The sequence below is a fragment of the Balaenoptera borealis genome (assembly GCF_965194805.1).
Source record: "Balaenoptera borealis genome assembly, chromosome: 7".
Lineage (NCBI taxonomy): Eukaryota > Metazoa > Chordata > Mammalia > Artiodactyla > Balaenopteridae > Balaenoptera > Balaenoptera borealis.
Genome location: NC_138864.1, coordinates 118,227,823 through 118,246,514, shown reverse-complemented (window position 1 = coordinate 118,246,514; position 18,692 = coordinate 118,227,823). Strand labels below are relative to the sequence as shown.

At 48.1% G+C, this 18,692-nt stretch overlaps 1 protein-coding gene across 1 annotated transcript in view; it reads left to right on the top strand.

Annotated features, from left to right (window-relative positions):
* KEL (Kell metallo-endopeptidase (Kell blood group)) overlaps positions 1–18,692 on the top strand; it is a 35,599-nt gene that overhangs the window by 15,625 nt on the left and 1,282 nt on the right. The window contains exons 3-17 of the mRNA XM_082400440.1: positions 144–288; positions 587–763; positions 2,606–2,733; positions 3,033–3,179; positions 6,047–6,106; positions 6,200–6,388; positions 6,621–6,769; positions 8,348–8,477; positions 15,395–15,505; positions 16,614–16,712; positions 16,962–17,039; positions 17,481–17,581; positions 17,743–17,853; positions 17,987–18,054; positions 18,277–18,446. Of these exons, the coding sequence (XP_082256566.1) occupies positions 144–288; positions 587–763; positions 2,606–2,733; positions 3,033–3,179; positions 6,047–6,106; positions 6,200–6,388; positions 6,621–6,769; positions 8,348–8,477; positions 15,395–15,505; positions 16,614–16,712; positions 16,962–17,039; positions 17,481–17,581; positions 17,743–17,853; positions 17,987–18,054; positions 18,277–18,446 (1,863 nt within the window). The remainder of the gene's footprint in view (positions 1–143; positions 289–586; positions 764–2,605; positions 2,734–3,032; positions 3,180–6,046; positions 6,107–6,199; positions 6,389–6,620; positions 6,770–8,347; positions 8,478–15,394; positions 15,506–16,613; positions 16,713–16,961; positions 17,040–17,480; positions 17,582–17,742; positions 17,854–17,986; positions 18,055–18,276; positions 18,447–18,692) is intronic.

Sequence of the window (18,692 nt, the reverse complement as noted above, 5' to 3'; positions counted from 1 at the left end):
GTTCGGGATAATGAGGGGTGTTATCTCCATACAAAGGGGCCCTAGCACTAACCGTTCCTTCTTTCTCTTCTCCCCCTCCCTTTCCCCACCCCTCTCCCAATCCTCTCCATCTCGTGGTTTTCACCTCCTGGTTCTCTGCGCAGAGATCTCCAGAAGAGGGGCTGCCCACTGTACAGGGCGGACAGTGGGCGATGGCCAGGCGAGCGCTAATGACAGTCCTGCTTTTCAGTCTAATCCTTGGTGGTTCTCTGCTGCTTTGGGGCTACGTTTTCCAGGGCTGTGGTCCTGGTAAGCAAGATCCTAGATCTCCCACAACCCACTCAGCCCTCCCTCATTCTTGGACCCCATCCGTCCATCCATCATCCTGAGGCTCTGTGTCCACTGACTTAACTGCCACTCATCCTGACCCTCCGGGGCCCCGGGTTCCCGACCTCTTCCCCCTTGAATCACGCTCCTGGTCTCCAGTCAGACCGTTTCCTCCTCACCAGGATCTCTGTCCCTTTCCCTCACCAGACATTCCTTTGCTTAGCCCCTTGGGGGAGCCCTCATCACTTTCTCTTTCCCAGCTCTGAGCTTTTCCCCACAGCCCACTGTGAGACGCCTGTGTGTCGGGACCTCCTGAGTCTTTACCTGGCCTCTGGAAACACCAGTGTGGCCCCCTGCACTGATTTCTTTAGCTTTGCCTGTGGAAACACCAACAGGACCACTAGTTCTTTTCAGGCTCTTGCAAAGGAGAACAAGCACCGACTTCAGAGAATACTGGGTAAGGAAATCAGGGTGGAAGATTCTCTTGCCGTGGGTGCCGCTGAGCCTAGAATGATCACAACTGTTCCAAGCCTGTGTGCCTGTGGAACACCTGGTTTGCACCGTCCTCCATTGGCTCTCAGGGAACTGCTAGGTTTGCTTCACCATCACCGTACATTTCACCGCAGGTACCACCTCTCTTCCATCTCTTCTTGTCCCTCCCTTCATCTTTTCTTTACCTAATCCCTATCCTCTCTCCTTTCCCATTTATCCACGATTGCTCCATTCTCTCCAAGTTCTCCCTTTCACCAAGTTCCATCTTCTGTGTTATCTCCCTTAAATTTTCAATTTCTACCCTATGCCAGGTGTCTTCCCACACTGGCATCTCCTCAACACCTGTTGCACTTTAATCTTTCTCTCCATCACTCTCATTGTCCAGCCTTCAAACCCTTCTTGTCTCCTAATGCGCCCTTGTCAGTGTTATTCTCTCCCTCCCATCGCTTCCCAGACCCCCCTCTTCTCACCATTATATCCTGTTCTCCCTGAAACCTTGGACCATGGTGTGCAAGTTGAACTGGAAGAAACTGAATTGGGATGATGGAGATGAGCGATTGGAGATGATGGTGGGAGGAAAGAAGTGGCGTAGTGGGCGAGAAGTGATGAAGGGGTCTTTATTGGGTTGTGTGTAAATGAATGAATATAGATGGGCACAGAAGAGATGCTGGAGGGAGAGGAGGACCAAGTTAAAAAACCTGGAGGTAAGAAGATTCCTGTAGATGGTGACTGTGTTGAAAAGAACTGAGAGGAAAACTGTGAGGGAGGAACCAAGGCCACATAGGAAGTAGGAAGTTGGTCCCAGGAAGTTGGTGGATGGTGGCGAGGATTTGGGAGTAAGCATGTAACAAAAGGAATGCATTTCCTGCATATGGGAACCCAGAGAACCTGTTGACGGTATCAATTGGAATCTGGAAGAAATAAATGTATCCCTTTGCCCTCCTTCTTTTGATGGGAAAAAAGTGGAGGTGGGTATTCCCTGCATGGTAGAGGGGCACGCTTTCACTTAAGGTACGGAGATGAAAAGAAAAAATACGCTTCGGACAAATTCTGCTGCCCATGATAGAATGAAAGGATGTCAGGGGGACTGAGGGAGAGGTGTTAGATATTAGAAGGTGGAGGATTCAAATGGGTTTGTGTTTGGCTTATTGTCCTGTGTTTGTTTGTCTGTTTGTTTCCTGGGATCAAAGAGAGGGGAGAGTCCAGACTAGGGGAGCCTGCCCCTATTTTTTCTCTTTGCTAAACATTTCCTCATGAGCTTTCCTCTCTCCGATCCCTCAGAAGTCCTCTGATTTCCCCAATATTTCTAATTCCTTCATTCATCTCCCTCCTGCCTCTCATTTCTACTTTCTCCTTTTTCCATACTCTACTTATTCCATCTCTTTTATTTCCTTCCCTGTCTTTTCGTCTTTATTTCCTTTCTCACCTTTCCTCCTTTTGTTTTGTTTTTTTTTTTGGCCGCGCTGCTCGGCTTGTGGGATGTGGGATCTTAGTTCCCCAACCAGGGATCGAACCCGGGCCCTCGGCAGTGAGAGTGTGGAATCCTAACCACTGGACCGCCAGGGAATTCCCTCACCTTTCCTTTACCTTCCTCACTGTCTTCTCCGTGCTCCCATTCCCAGCTCTTTTTCTTCCATCAAGTTGATCCAGCTCATCCCATCTTCCCAGTTTTCCTCATCCCTCTCTTTCTCCCCTTCCCTCCTTATCCCTGGAAGTCTTCCTTTTCCTATAACCTTTCTGTCTCCCACCTTCCCGGCTGGTTTCCTTGCTGCCCCACTCCTTTAATTCTCCCACATTTCCTTTCTAGAAGCCCCAGGTTCCTGGCGCCTGGACTTCTCTGGGGAGGAGAAAGCCTTCCAATTCTACAACTCCTGCATGGACACAGGTGCCATTGAGGCTGCAGGGGCTGGTCCCCTCAGACAAGTTATTGAGGAGGTGAGACCTGGGGCATCAACTTTTCTGGATGCATAACACTCAGGACCAACGTATGTTCAAGGCTGCCATTTTTTCCCCCTAGAGGATGGGTCTCTTTCCTAGGGATTTGGGAGGGAGACGGAGATGGCAATGGCCTGTGGATGTATTAGGACCTTGGGTGAGGGTAGGGAAAGAGGGATAGAGGTGGAGCCCTAAAGGGGTTAAGGGGCTCAGAGTAGAGGTCAGGAAGTAGCAGTGGTGGTGGCGGGGTTGGTCTCAGAGACTGTCCCTGTGCTGAGCCCTCTCTCTCTTCTTCCCAGCTTGGAGGCTGGCCAATCTCCGGTAATTGGACTCCCTTAGACTTTAACCGAACTCTGAGCCTTCTGATGAGTCAATATGGTCACTTCCCATTCTTCAGAGCCTATTTGCGACCTCTTCCCACCCCTCCGTACACGCCAGTCATCCAGGTGAGGGAGGCACTGTCAAAAAAATGCAGTAAAACCTGGGCCTGACTCAGATTTCCTCTGAGAGGAAAAATGTGCAATCCAGGGAAGAGACTTATCTTTAGGGAAATTATTGATGTGAGAACCAGGGACTTTAGGTGAGATTAGGGAAAGGAGCAGCAGGGCCAGTTCTGGGAAGACAGAAGGAGTCTTGGTCTTCCTTGTTGCTTCTCTGAATCACCCTCAGGGTCTCTCAGCTAGTTCCCCTGTCTCCAGTATTGCCCTCCTATCATTTAGTTTTCATTTTCCCCAGAGGGACCTTTCTAAACCAAGAGCTAATTATGCTGTTGTCTCTGTTTAAATGCCTTAAATGGCTCACTAGGTCATCAGGATCTGGTTCTTAATCCTTAGCAAAGCCTTGCAAGTCTGACCCTTACAAACTCCTCCAGCCTTATCTCCTCCTTATACCCCAAGCCATGCTCGCTCACTTACAGCTCCAAGGATATTCTTCAGTTCTTTGCATACATGGCTCCCTTTGCCTGCAACGCTATGCAAAAACTCATACATATTTTTCAAATTTTGGCCTTGATTACTGTCCCTTCCAGGAAATCTTCACTGAAACCCCGGCTGAGATGTAGGTGAACCCCCCTGTTCTCCCATTTCCTGTCATCTCATCATTTAGCACTGTGTTGAAGACTGAGCCTCTTAAGAACAGGCCCACAGCTTATTCAGCTCAGGTCCTCGGGACCTAGCACAGGGCCAGGCATCTAGAGGCCCACACCAGGTGTTTGTTGAGCGGGTAAAAAAAATTAAAACCTTGGAGGCATCGGTATTGTGGTAGGCAGTGTGACCCTATATATTTGGCCCCTACTCTGAAAAATGCCACGAAATTATATGAGGATGAATATACAAGAACTGATAATGCACACGAGGCATTCTCAAATTCAGTTCTAAAGGGTGTGCTGAAGAGTTTAACTGGTGTGGCCTTTGGAAATTGGTTAAGACCTGAAATGGTTAAGGAGAAGCTCAAAGGAGGGAGAGTGTGGGCTGAGCCCTGAGGCCTGGTTGATTCGTACAGCTGACAGTGAAGCTAAAGGGCCTTATAAGGGCTGCGGGGAAGTCCTGAGCTAAGGGAAGAGCCTGGAATGGTGTGACCCCTCTGTGGGGTCAGCAAGGAGGCTGGTCTGTTGAACAGAGGATTTGCGGGTAGGGGTGGGGTGCAGTGGAAGGTAAAAGTAAGGCTGAAGACATGAAGTTGAGACTGATTATTCCCGGCCTACGACACTGGACTGAGGTGATAACTTTTGACATAATAGAAAAAAAAGAGCTACAGAGGCCTTTCAAATATGATGGTTGTACATAGAGCCCAAGTACAGTCAGCGGTTTTTGAGGTCAACCTAGAGGTGCTGAGGCAGCTAGATGAGCCACCTTGATTCTGAACTAAGATGATTGTGGCAGAAATGGAAAGTGAGGCCAGGCATGAGGATGTAGGCAACTACCTACATCCTCGTCCTAGTGGTGATGGATGGTCCATGATGATTCGACAGGACCTGGTGACTGACTGAATATCAATAAGAGAAATGGAGAGACTAGACAGTGACCCCACGGTGTTGGTTTGGTGTGAATGGGAGGAGGGTGGTTCCCATCACCTTGAGACTGAATGGTCTCTGAGGGGAAATACAGGTAGAGAGAGTGAACTACAGAGGGAGCACCCTGATGAGGTGGTGCCGGAGAAGAGTAAGAACGGTCAGGAGGTGGGAGTCAGACCAGCTCAGCTGAGCCACAAGGACAGGGGAGAGACCAGTTCAGGAGGGAGGGGTTATCTTTGATTTCAGAGACTTCTGAGCTTAGAAAATAAGGAATGAGAAGACACCATTGGAAACCTTCTAGACATAGCATCAAAATAGTCATGGAAATGGACTCAGATTTTATGGAGTTAGGAGGAAGGTAAGGAAGCTGAAGCAAAGGCATAGATGACTTTTAGTTCTTTAAAGTTTGGACAGAAAATGTGACAAAGGAGTCAAGTGAAAGCTTTATTCAAGATAGCAGAAAAGTATATAGCTCCAGGTGGGAGTAGGATATTGAAGTCGGAGAAGTAAAACAAAAAACGTGAGAGCAAAGATCTTCGGGATAGAAACAAGGACACACCGATGTCAGAAGTAGGGTGAAGCACGTGAGGGTAGTGGGCTACTTGCCTGGGGTGCAGAATTTAAGAGGGTACCAAAACTCACTAATCAAGATAAATAGTATTTCAATAAATATTTTTTAAAATGTCAAAATCAATGCAAAAATCCATGATGAACAAAATATCAAATTTTTGTTCATCGTGGATTTTTTTTTTGAAAAAACAATGGATCAAAACTCTGTTGCGGACTTTTGGGGAAACATCTACAATTAAAAAAAAAATGATCAAAAATACATTGTGGACTTTTGGGGAAAATACATGATGAGCAAAGTTTTGCTATTTTATTTTGTGGGGATTTTTAGCATTAATTTAGATTTTTAAAATTTCAATTAAGATATTATCGATCTTGATTACTGAGTTTTCAGTGCCTCTCAAATTTTGCACCTGAGACGGGTATCTCACTCCCTTTACCCTAGACCTGGCCCTGGCACAGACAGTGATTCCCTACAGGACATGGGTTATCATGCTTCTCTCTTGCTGAGCACCCCCACACTGGTTGAAATACCTTCTTTGCACATTTGCATGTCTGTACTCTTCCCCCATGTCCCTCGCCCCCAATCCCTGCCTTTCTTTGCTCTCTGGCTCCTCCTCTGTGCCCCCTTTAGTCCATCTCCTGGGGCCATCTTCCTGAGGAATCCCCATCTCCCCACACCTGTCCTCTCCTTCCTCCACATTCCCCACATCTCTCAGTCTCTCTTGTGTCCAGATAGACCAGCCAGAGTTTGACGTTCCCCTCAAGCAAAAGCAGGAAATGAACTATGCCCAGGTAAGATGGCACTGGGGACTAAGGTCCTGACCTCTTGTGCTAGAGAAAGGCAGGGGCCGATGGTGGCTGTGACTGAGGTTGCCTCTCCCCCAGATCCTGCGGGAATACCTGACTTACCTGAATCGCCTGGGAACCTTGCTGGGAGGAGACCCAAACAAGGTGGGAGAACACGCCTCCTTTTCCATCTCCATTAACTCACAGCTGTACCAGTTTCTGAGGACCCCGGAGCAGCAGCAGGCACAGGGAAAGCTCTTCCAGATGGTCACGATTGACCAACTGCAGGTACCTTGAACCAGGGACCGGAGGCAGATGGGCATGAGGGTCTCGCTCCCAAACTTTCTTGACCTTCTTGTCTTCTTTCTCCTTATTTCCTTAATTCCATTCCATCCCTAACTTTCCCGGCTCCATCCTTTCCCTCAACCACCCCCCTCCCCACTCCCTTTCCGACCTGAGGGAGGGCATGCCCCCTCTCCTCCTTTCCTGTCCCCCCAAGCCTCCGTATCCCTCCTTTAAGGAAATGGCCCCTGCCATCGATTGGTTGTCCTGCTTGCAAGCGACATTCGCACCAATGTCCCTGAGCCCCTCTCATCCCGTCGCAGTCCATGACCTGGAGTATTTGAAAAACATGTCGCAACTGGTTGAAAAGCAGCTGTCGAAGCACAGGTTTGCCCCACGTGGGAGGGTGATGGAAAGAGGGTCTGAGGACTGGAGGTCTCAGGGACAAAGAAGACTGGAGAATGCAGGCTAGTAAGGGCCTTGCAGAAAGATGGGAGGGATCTGGGGCCATATGGGGGCAGAGAGGGGGTGGGATGGACGGCCCAGGAAGACATGGTGGAAACAGGAAGAGGGGCTTGAGGGGCATGGGGTAGGGAAACACACACGAAATGAGGGATCCAGGTATCTGACAAGACATGGGGTTTGCTGGGAGTAGCACCCAGCCTGTGAAGAACCTCTGGGCTGTGGGAGATGCTCGAAGCCCAGTTGCTGAGGACAGCTGGGCGTTTATGTCTTGTCAGCAGCTGAGGGGTGTGGGTGGGAGGAGGTGGTACATGGGATGAGTAGATGGAGGAGGTGAAGGCTGGGAAGAACCTGGGGGAGAGGCTGTTTCTCATCTGTAGTGAGAGGATTCTGGGGCCCTGTGGGAAAGATCAGGACGTCGAGGAAGGTGGGAGGAGGGAGAGTGAGGTTCCGTGTTGGGCTCACTGCTGTCCCTGATACTGTGTGGCCATCACTTGGAGGCAGTGACTTCCTTCCAGGGCCTTGGGCTCAAAGCCCATCTTCATAGTAACTCAGTGGCAGCAACGTCTAGAAATTCTTTCAAGGAGAAGCAAACAACCATTCACACAGGTGGGAGCAGGTCTATGTAAGGATACAGATCAAACCCGGTGAGAGAGTTGCCAGCAGGGCAGAGAAAGGTCCTGGATCCCAGCTTTGCTGCTCTTAGAAGATGCATCTTAAGATGAACTGAGGTTTCTTGGTTGTGGAAGTAGCTGAATCTGTTTGGTTGAATCTAAGTCCAGCCTTCAACTAACCCAGATCCTTCCCCCGCTGTGACTTGAGAGGTCCGCCTCTTCATCTGGTTCTTTCTTCTATCATTCTCCACTCCAGCCCAATCCACATCAAGAAAAGCTCTCCTTAAAACTGACAAAAGTTTTGAACAGTGGTTGCCAGGGGCTGAAGGGTGGGGAAATAGGGAGAGGTCGCTGAAAGGGTACCAACCTTCAGTTGTAAGATGAACAAAGTCTCAGGATCTAATGTACAACATGGTGACTATAGTTGATAACATTTAATTTTGCTTCGCTGTATTTTACTTTGTAGAGGCTGTGGTTTTTTACAAAGGAAAGGTTTGTGGCAACCCTGTGTCAAGCAAGTCTGTGGGCACCATTTTTCCAATAGCATTTGCTCACTTCATGTCTCTGGGTCACATTTGGGTGATTCTTGCAACATTTCACCCTTTTTCAGTATTATTTTAATTGTTAAAGTGATCTGTGATCAGTGAACTTTGATGATACTTTAATTGTTTTGGAATTTTTTAGCAATAAAGTATTTTTAAACTAGGGTAAAAAAAAAAAAAGGTAAAGAAAAGCCCTTCTTGACGTGTTCACATGTGAAGTAGTTATTCTCTATAAATACAGAGAAGGGCTTCCCCGGGAGTATCAAGGTGACCTATACAAGGGGAAGCTTTTCTGGTGGTTTCCCCAGAGCCCGGGGGTATATTGTGGGTCTCTTTTCTCTCCACAGGGACTTTCTGCAGAGCCACATGATCTTGGGTCTGGTGGGGACCCTTTCTCCAGCCCTGGACAGTAAATTCCAAGAGGCACGTAGATTGTTGAGCCAGAAACTGGGGGAGCTGACAGGACGACCACCCACGGTGAGGAGAGGAGGAGAGGAATTCTCCCAGATCGGGGGCTAAAGGAGCATCTGTCATTTGGGGGGATAAACCTGGTCATAGCCCCCTCAGGGAGGGGCATGAAGATAGATGCCCCAGTGTCTGGGCTCTCGTGGAGGCACTCAAGGCTTACACTGAGAGCTGAGGCACCAGGGACCAGAGCCTTAGGCACACGTCTGGCTACCTCGAGGGCCTTTTGCTGAGTGTTAAAGTCTAGATATAAAGCTCTAAAGTGATCAAGATCTGCTTTTCCTTTGTCATGACCCCTAGACTGTTTGCCTGGTTATCCTGAGCGCTGTGATTTGAGGAGCCGGACATACAGCCTAGGGTTCACTGGAGTAAGAGGCGGGTGTAGCGAGCAGGGGCCTTCCCTTTGTCTAGGTGATTCCAGTGTTCCATGTCCAAATGTGCTTCACAAAGAGCTCATCTCTGACATCCCGGGGGTTCTGTCAGCCACACCGTGGGCTTCGTGGTGCAGATCCCAACGTATCAGAGGAGGGAGCTGTACCAAACGCGCTCCACTAACCAAAGTCTACTGTGTCCACACTCAGTTACTGAGAACTTTGAAATCCTAGATCAACACATCCAATCCCAAGAGGAGGCGTCTAGAACATAAGATGCCCTCCAACCTCAGGCAAGGCCTCAGGGTAGTCTTGAAAATCACTGGGTTTCTTTTCTTGGTAATTTGTGGACCATTTCTCTGCCTTGAAGAAACTCATGGCTTTGGCAACCTGAAAATATCTGTGGAATTCAGAGAAGGGAATTGTGAACACAGGGACTGGAATGTAGTTATTGCCTGTTGAGACTTTCAAATGTGCTAGACATTTTTCTAAGCCCTTTAGATATATGAGCTGATTTGATCCTCACAACAATTCCATGAGGTGGGCAGACGGTTCTGTCCCTGTTTTATTGATGGGTAAATTGAGACCCAAAGGTTAAGGATCTTGCTCGGGGTAATATACCTAGTAAGTTGTTGGAGCTAGGATTTGAACTCTGGAAGTCTGGCTCCAGAGTCTGTGTGCTTAATCATTGTTAAAAAAGAAAAACCAAAAAACTTCCTAGAATTTTCACTCAAGTAGGCTAGTCCCCAAGAACCTTTGGCTCAGCCTTTCCCTTGACTCAGAAGAGACAGAGCCCCAACCCCTCTTAGTTAGGGTTGCAACAAAATCCCTGGCACCAAACAACTTCCTGGAAATCCCAGAACCATGGCCTGGTGGCACTTCTTGAAAGGTGTTAAGAATGCCAACATTGAAATTCACACTTAAAAAACTTAGAAGGCTTATGAATTGCTAAAGTCACCACCCTTTATACACATATATACCCTTTATATACATATTATAAACATCCTTATATATCTAATAGGATATATAATTGTCCTTGGGCTTAAAAGCTGAATCATACCCTACCAACAAATAGTTCTGTGACTTGGTGAAGCCCTTTCACCTGTCTGGAACAGCACCAGGTATGACACATATTAATAATAAAAGCTGAAATACATTGAGTAGTTACTCTGTGTCAGGCATTGCTTATTTTATTTACTACTCCCAGAACCACTCTGAAAGGTCCTCAGAAAGGACATGTAATGTTCCCAAGACCACACAGCTCCTAAGTGAAGGAACCCACTCCAAAACAGGTCTGTCTGACCCGTGAGGCCATATTTTTAACCACAAACTGTGCAGGATTGAGAAATAGTGGGTGGTAACAAAAAATGCTTTGGCAAATTCTTTCTATAAAGGTCAAGATAGTAAATATTTTTGGCTTTGTGGTCTATGTGATCTGTGTTGCAACCACTCAACTCTGTCCTTGTAACACAAAAGCAGTCATACGCTAAGTAAATGAATGGGCGTCACTGGGTTCTGAGAAAACTCTGGTTTAGATACTCTTGGAATTCCTAAGAGGGAGAGATGAGGGTGGGTTTAAATGATCGATGGGATATCTGAACGGGAGGTAGGACGGAAGCAGTGTCTAGGGAGAAGAACGGGTTTTCCGGCAGAGAAAGGGATATCATTTCATTGCAACAAGGCAGGGGGCAGGCTGGCTAAGGCTTGGTGCAGCGTGAGGGACCCTCCTGGTGGCTCTGGCTGAGTAGAGGTGACTGGGCTTGCAGGCAAGGCTGTCCTACTGCTGCTGGAGCCTGGCCTGGGGGTTTGAGAATCAGCCTGGAAGCCAGCACAACTGGAACAGAGAAAGCAAATAGGATAAGAGTAGGGAGGAAATCAGAGAGGGGAGGAGGGGATTATACTGGGCCTGGTAGGTCACTGTGAGGACCTGCGTTGTTCTCTGCATGTAACAGGGGCCTATAGAGGGATTTATCTGTTGTATGTTTTAAAAGATCATATTTTGAAGGTAAGCAGCAGTGTTTCCTGATGGATGTGTGGTGTGAGAGTGAAAGTGGAGTCAAAGATACCACCAAGGTTTTGGCCTTGATTTGACCAAAATTTGTATTTCTATCCAGTGGTTATTAATTACAGATGTCTCACCGTATTCTTCTGAACGAATTCTAATGGATAATGCCCTTATTCAGAAGGACTGTTAGGTCTCATTATCTGACCGTATTTTGTTTATGACTTTTGAATATATCGTCAATGAAACTGGCTGTTAAGCCAGGTCTTCCTCTTATTAAACTTGAGAAGCTGAGTTTGGGGAATTAAAAGCAGAACTTCACATTTTTTCCCATTAAATGTGAACTGTTTACGTTCAGCCCAACATCCCAATTTATTCAGGTAATTTTAGCCTTTGTTTCAATGATCTGTTATTTCTGCCTCGGGTCATTCGTGGTTTTATTTAGTGCATCTTCATCTAGATTACTGGTAAAATTCTGCAGAGGGAAGAGTGTTGGGTCAGGTTATTGAAGACCTAGCGTAGAGTCGTCAGTTCATTTATGCAACAAATGTTAATTGAGCCCCTATTATATGCCAGACACTTCTCTAGGCTCTTGGGAATCTTCATGAACAAAATAGACAAAAATCCTTGCCCTCAAACACTTATATTCTAATGGAGGCAGAATGACAGTAAGCTGAATAGAACATATTGGATGGTGTTAAGTGTTATGAAAAAATAAAACAGGAAAGAGAGAGAGGCACACTTGGTGAGGACGTGCTACAGCGTCCAGTGGGGTGGTCGGGGCAGCTCGTACTAACTTGGAGTCATTAATCACTGATGTTCCCTCATGGATCAGCCAGCCAGAATCCACTCAGATCACACTGTCATTTAACGTGGATTTCTCCATTGATTTCACAAAGATGTAATTTTTGGTTTCACCAACTGCTATCTTGAAATCAAAATAGTGCCAACAGAGTGGGGTAGAACTTTAGAATTTACAGAGCACGTTCCACGTAGTATTTCCCCTGCTCTCCCAAGCAGCTTTGTGAGGAAGGCAGAACAGGCATTAGGCTCATTTTTATAGCTGGCGTAACTGAAGTATGAGGGTTTAAGTTAATAATCCACAGTTAGTAAATACTGAATTCTCTGCTCAGAGGAAGCACTGCGGTGGTCCTTGAGGCTGAATCTGGCCCATAGATGTGTGTTGTTGGCCTTTAAAGCTTTTTACAAACTGTTAATGAACGGCCGGCTTTCAAATATTAGGTGATGGCACAGCAAGAGTCAGAGTTCCAGCCTTTTTTGTTGTTGTCAATGTGAAGCTCTGGCAGCACTGAGCTAGCCGTCTCCCGGGGCAACACATGACTGGAGCTGAGTGATGCAGCCAGTAGGGCTGCGTCCCTCTCTCCGGTTTGCCGTACCCCTTCTTGTCCTGGGGTTCTGATGTTGGACTGCTTGTCTCACTTAGGTTACCTCATGGCCCCTGTTTGAGTTTGTGACTCCTGATCTACTGTTTATCCTAATTTAATGATCCTTTAAAAGTGATGACATTTAAAAAGGATTTTGATATTATTCATCCTCAGTGATGCTATGCTGGCCCTCAGTAGTTACACATTATTTTCCACGTGTTCAAAAATAGTCGGTTTAATGATTCATTCTAGAATTTTGTTTAGAAATTAACATTAAGGATTCCTGACTCACCTGTAATCTCTAAAATCTACCTTCCCCTTACTGAAAATTGTGCAAAAATTTGCTTCTCTCCAGACTCTTGGAATTTTTCCTGATTTTTATCATGTCTGTCATTACTCATGGTTCTAAGCTTGTATCTGCACCTTTTTTTCTTTCTTTTTTAAAAGATTTTTTTTTCAAGTATAGTTGATTTAGAGTGTTGTGTTAACTTCTGCTCTACAGCAAAGCGATTCAGTTATACATATATATCCATTCTTTTTCATATCCTTTTCCATTATGGTTTATCACAGGGTTTTGAATATAGTTCCCTGCGCTCTACAGTAGGACCTTGTTGTTTATCCATCCTGTATATAATAGTTTGCATCTGCTAATCCCAAACTCCCATCCATCCCTCCCACATTCCCACTCCCGCAACTTTTTTCTGTTCCTTAAAATTAATCTTTTGAGCCTCATTATCCTGGGTTTGAAGTATTTCTTCCATCCTTTATATTTTAGCAATGATTTTTTTTCTTTTTCTCGATTTTCAATCAGTGTGGTATACTCTATCACTCCATGTCTTGAGAGACAGCTCAGATACTCATAACCCCCAGCAGATGAATATACAACCTGCCAACCTCCACCCCTGAGACTTATGTTCATTTATAGATTCTGGAAGTTATTTTCCTGCACATAGAACATATGACTCAGCACAGCTGTGACCAAAAGAATCCCAGAGTGGCACAGGGGGAGCAGTGGGTGGTCTGAGGTGGTGTCCACACTCTCCAGGAACCAGGTCAGGGCCTGCTGTGGCCTGGGCTATGGGCAACAGCATGGAACAGGCAAAGGTTGTTGGAGAGAAGGGCAGGCACTGGCAAAAGGGATCAGGAAACAACTCAAGAACCAGGAGGTGTAGAAAGGGCAGGCAGGTTCACACATTACCAAGCTCAAGGCTGATGTGTTTGCTACTGTCCTGGGTGCAGCCCTCCACCCCCAGCAGCAGTCTGATGAAAGGCAGTCTCAGAGCCGAGCTTGTCATCGGGGGCCTGCAGGGGATGGACATCGAAGGTGGCCAGCAGCACCTGCACTTGACCCAGGCATTGGTATCAGACCGAGGTTGCCTTTCTATTTGTATTTGTTTTTCACATTTTTGAGTTTCAGAGCTCCAAGTAATACACTATGGAAAGTGTCTGAGTCCCTTCTCCTCACCAGGAGAAGGTCCTTAATAGGTCTCACGGTGAGGGGACAGACAAGAACGCACAGATGTGGGCAGCCGGCTCTGGAGCAACCTCCAAAATGATAAATATTCTAATAGGCAGGCCCGGGAGTGTCTTCAATGACAGCAGCAGTGGCCTTCCTTTCTATTTCCTCTTTCGTCGGAAGCCCCATAAATTCTCTCCAACCTTAGGACCGGAATGCGTGGTGGAAGCCTAACTACCTTACCTGCCAGGAGGTCTGGGGGAATAAATAAGTTACAGGAATGAAGTCTTGTGACTTCATCCCACTCAGCCCAAATTAGCATGTTAGCTGGTTTTTCCTAAGTCCCAGCTCAGCTTTCCCTTAGGCCGGCTTCCTGAGTTTGTTTCTCATCTGCCCTGCGTCATCTCTGGGCCTGCGCTTGGTCGTCTCTTCAAAGCCATCCACCCCAACATCTCTCTCGTATGTTTCTTATTCTTTCCATCCTGCTGTTAACACATTATTTGACCGGGGGATTTTTGCAGAAACTAACGCCTGTGACAGTAATATGTATCTGGTCAAACATGTGTTAAAAACCACCCCAGTTGCCAAGGCCCTCGTTGAGTTTTTATTTTTTTATTTTTTAATAAATTTATTTATTTATTTTTGGCCACGTGGGGTCTTCGTTGCTGCACGCGGGTTTCTCTAGTTGTGGTGTGTGGGTTTCTCTAGTTGTGGCGAGCGGGGGCTACTCTTCATTGCAGTGCGTGGGCTTCTCATTGTGGTGGCTTCTCTTGTTGTGGAGCACGGGCTCTAGGTGCGCGGGCTCAGTAGTTGTAGCACATGAGCTTGGTAGTTGCGGCTCGCGGGCTCTAGAGCACAGGCTCAGTAGTTGTGGCTCACAGGCTTAGTTGCTCCGTGGCATGTGGGATCTTCCCGGACCAGGGTTCGAACCTGTGTCCCCTGCATTGGTAGGTGGATTCTTAACCACTGCGCCACCAGGGAAGTCCCCTCTTTTGAGTTTTTGTCTAACCGTTTCTCTGCCTTTGAAGTTGAAGACGTCCATCCTCTCATCCTATATCCTTTTCCCTGATTTGGCAGAAAGTGTCTTAGCGCTCTGAATTTGTATATTTAGTCTTTTCTTATTTCCTCTTCTCCCACCAAATAATATGGCATCTAAAACCCAATTTCACTTTCATAACTTTCTTCTTTATAAGACAAGGTCTTACCATATGATCCTCAATAACCATTTGGAGAGTGGGGGAGGAAGGCAGGAGGCAGGGAGACTTTTCCTTCTTCAATTTCTCTTTTAAGGAAAGAAGCTCGGGAGGGTGGGAGTCTCCGCTGGGCTCCGCAAGCCCTGTGCATGGTGGGCGGGGACAGGGTGGCAGGCAGAGCTGCTGAAGTGAGAGGGTTGGCTCTCGTCCTGTCCTTCCCAGGAGCCTTTCAGTCATCCAGAATGATGGCTCCCAGCGGCCTTGCTTTCAAGTTCAATAGGCAACAAACAAGGATAGTTGGCCCAACCCAGGCTCATGAGACTAATCCTGGAGGAGATGTGAGCCCCTTTTTGCTAAGCAGCATGACCCCATGTGTGTCACCAAAAGGGGTTATAAAGGGAGACAGAAAGTCCAGCAAAGAGAGTGTGCTCTGGGGGTGAAGGTCTAGGTAAGACTGGCCTGGGAAAGTGGATGAGGAAGAGGCCTGGGCGGGAGCCATTCATTCCAGCTTTGTCTCTGTAGCCCGCCCACCCTCGCTGGATGACGTGTGTGGAGAAGACAGAAGCCTTCTTCAAGCCTACGCTGGCAGCCTTGTTTGTCCGTGAGGCCTTCGGCCCCAGCACCCGAAGTGCTGTACGTGAGGGCTCTTCCCCAGCCCACGTCCTTCCGCCCCTTCCCCGCCAACCCATCCTCTCCTAGTTCTAGTGACTTTGCTCTTCTCGATGGTCTCTGTGGTCAGAGAATCAGGCAGTTAGAGAGAGAACCCAGAGAGGGACACGCTGCATCCCTAGGGTCTGCACGGTTTAGCTCTGAGACACAAAGTCTGCACGACACACGCTAACCTGGACAAGTCACCCAGCTTTCCTGCTCATGTGTTTCTTCAACCATAAAACGAGAAAATTGAACTGCATGACCTCTAAGCCTACCCCTTGTTTACCTATGTTTTTTTTTTAACAACACGTGAAATGACATCAGAATGGAATGCTATCATCTTAAGAAGTGCCAATAAATAACTACTGAATACTTTTCAGTGCCTACCATGTGCCTGATACTCTTATAAGCACTTTGCACCAACTACTTTAATTCCTACTATTATTATAATTTTAAAGCAGAGAGAACTGAAGCACAGAGAGGTTAAGTAACTTGCCCAAGATCGCACAGCTACCAAATAGCAGAGTTAGGATTTGAACTCAGGCTCCCAATGTTGTCATCCATTTTCCTCCATCAAGAAAGGAAATACACACGATGGTAGATGGCTGAGAAAGCAGTAAGTACACAGTCAGGGTGTGAAGCTGGGCAGGCTTCAGCTTGTTGCGAAGCTGAGGAACCCCGGAAGATGGAGAGAGGAAATGCAGGCTGTAAGAAACAGGGTGTGAGGACGAGGGCCCACGAGAGCAGAGAAGCAGATGGTGGTCCACCTCCTCCCGCCATTTTCTGAGAGGATTGCCTGGCCGAGAGAAAGGACAGTGTCACGGAAAGGAGCTGTCTACCCCGTCAGCTGTCAGGAGTGACCAGTCGCCACCTTCCCCTTCTGTGCTTGGTACCTCCTTCGCATCCCCACATCTTTCTGTACCCTGAGTTTTTGGTCATCTAGTAGATATCACTTTCCACTTTCTGAGACCTTCCTCCTTCTGGCAGCTCTTCAGGGCCAAGGCCCCTTCCTAGAGGCCCAGTGGGCAGGGCCCAGGACTGAAGCTGATCTTCATCCTGTTTCTTTCTCCCTGCCCCGTCCTGCCCACAGGCCATGGAATTATTCACTGCAATCAAGGATGCCCTCATCGCTCGCTTCCAAACGCTTCCTTGGATGGATGAAGAGACCCGGGCAAAGGCCCAGGACAAGGTAAGGCCAGGAGAAGCAGACAGTGTGGGAACGTGTAGTAGGTGTGAATTGAGTGTTGGATCAAGGGATCACAGGGCCTGGAAGAGCGTGCTCAAGGCACAAGGGCACAAGGCAAGTATAAACACCAATATGCCGCACACACATCCTGGTGACATTACCAAAGGAAGGGACAGGGCAGTGAGCAGGAGAGGTTCCTTCTGATAAGACTTGGGGCAGCTAGGTTCCTTCCACCTTTGTGTCTCTTCCCAGGTCGCCCAGCTGCAGGTGAAGATGGGGGCCCCGGAATGGGCCTTGAAGCCAGACCCAGCCAGACAAGAATACAACGATGTGGGTTCCTGCCCTTGCCAGTTACTCTTTAATCCTCAAATTCTTCACCCACCCTGATCCACCAGAGTGGCAGACCGTCATTTTCCCTAGCTGATCCTAAAAAACCCCTTCCCTGCCCTGGTGCTGCTGGGGCCTGATGGGCGAATAGCCACACTATGGATCTTGCCAACAGAAGAGTAGAATCTTTGCAGGTCACATTGAGCGTGTGTGTGCACTCGCACCCATGCATTCGTGTGACTTGCCTGAGTGTTTGTGTGCTGGTACGCGTGAAGCCCGTTTGTACCACATAGGCGCTGGTGTCCTGGTGCTGGTTTTCCACCATCCCGGGGATGTCCACGCATCAGGGCTTATCTGTCTGGGTTCAGATGTCCGCATCAGGGTATATCAGTGTGCATCTACATTTGTCTCCGTGTATTCGAGTTGCCTCCTGCCTCCTCCCAGATACAACTTGGACCCAGCTTCCTGCAGTCCTTCCTGAGCTGTGTCCGATCCCGCCGAGCTAGAATCATCCGGAGTTTCCTGCAGCCTTTCCCCAACCACAGGTATGAGAGCGAGGGAGACACAGAGACCGCATCCCAAAGATAGCCGTCCAAAATTAGCAGGAAAGAAAGCCAGAGGCTCAGGGGAACAGGAACAGTGACAGTATTTGAGAAGGATGGCATGTAAGTGATAGAGCTGGTATTCATATGTGCTCTTTCCACAGGTGGCAGGTGCTCCCCTGGGGCGTAAATGCTTACTATTCAATACCTGACCATGTGGTGGTCTTCCCAGCCGGACTCCTCCAACCCCCGTTTTTCCACCCTGGCTACCCCAGGTATGGGCCATTCTAAGTTTCCCAAGAGCAGTGGACCAATGTTATGATGAATGATGGATGCGACTTATGGTTGGAGAATTGGGGCCAAAAACTTGGAAGGATTCTGAGGGTAAGACAAGCCCTTGCTCCCTAGAGCTGTGAACTTTGGCGCTGCCGGCAGCATTATGGCCCATGAGCTGTTGCACATCTTCTACCAGCTCTGTGAGTAACGGTGGGCCGTTGGGAGATGGGGCCATCGGGAACCCAGGTGAAGGCCCCAAAGGCAGCCTAGAGAGGGAGGAGGGAGGCTGTGCGAGGTCTCCAGGGGGGGCAGTTCTGAAGCCTTTGCAGTGCTCCTGGGAGGCAGCCCACTTTGTGGTACCCCCATGTCTTCACCCCTGCATCACGCCTCACCATTTCATTCCCTTGCCCCATTTTCAACAGTATTCCCTGGGGGCTGCCCAGCCTGTGACACCCATGCCCTACAGGGGGCGCTAGTGTGCCTGGAGCGCCACTATGCTGCCTTTCCATTACCCAACGGAACCTTCTTCAATGGCTCCCGCACGTTCCTGGAGGATGCTGCAGACACGGGGGGACTGGCCATTGCACTGCAGGTAACTCACATCCCAAGGGCTGCGATCTAGTTTTACCAGCAGACTAGACAGCCTGTCTCCAGTTTTTCCTTCCACCATCCCTCAGACAAACATAGCAAAACTTTCTGCCCTTCACATCCCCACCGAACAGGCGGCAACTTGAGGACCCCCTCCAACTCCATAGAGCCCTCTTTTCTAGATCCATAGATCTCACGGCAAGTACATTTTCTCCTGGCTCAGAGCAGTGTGTCAGTGCAGAACTTGGGA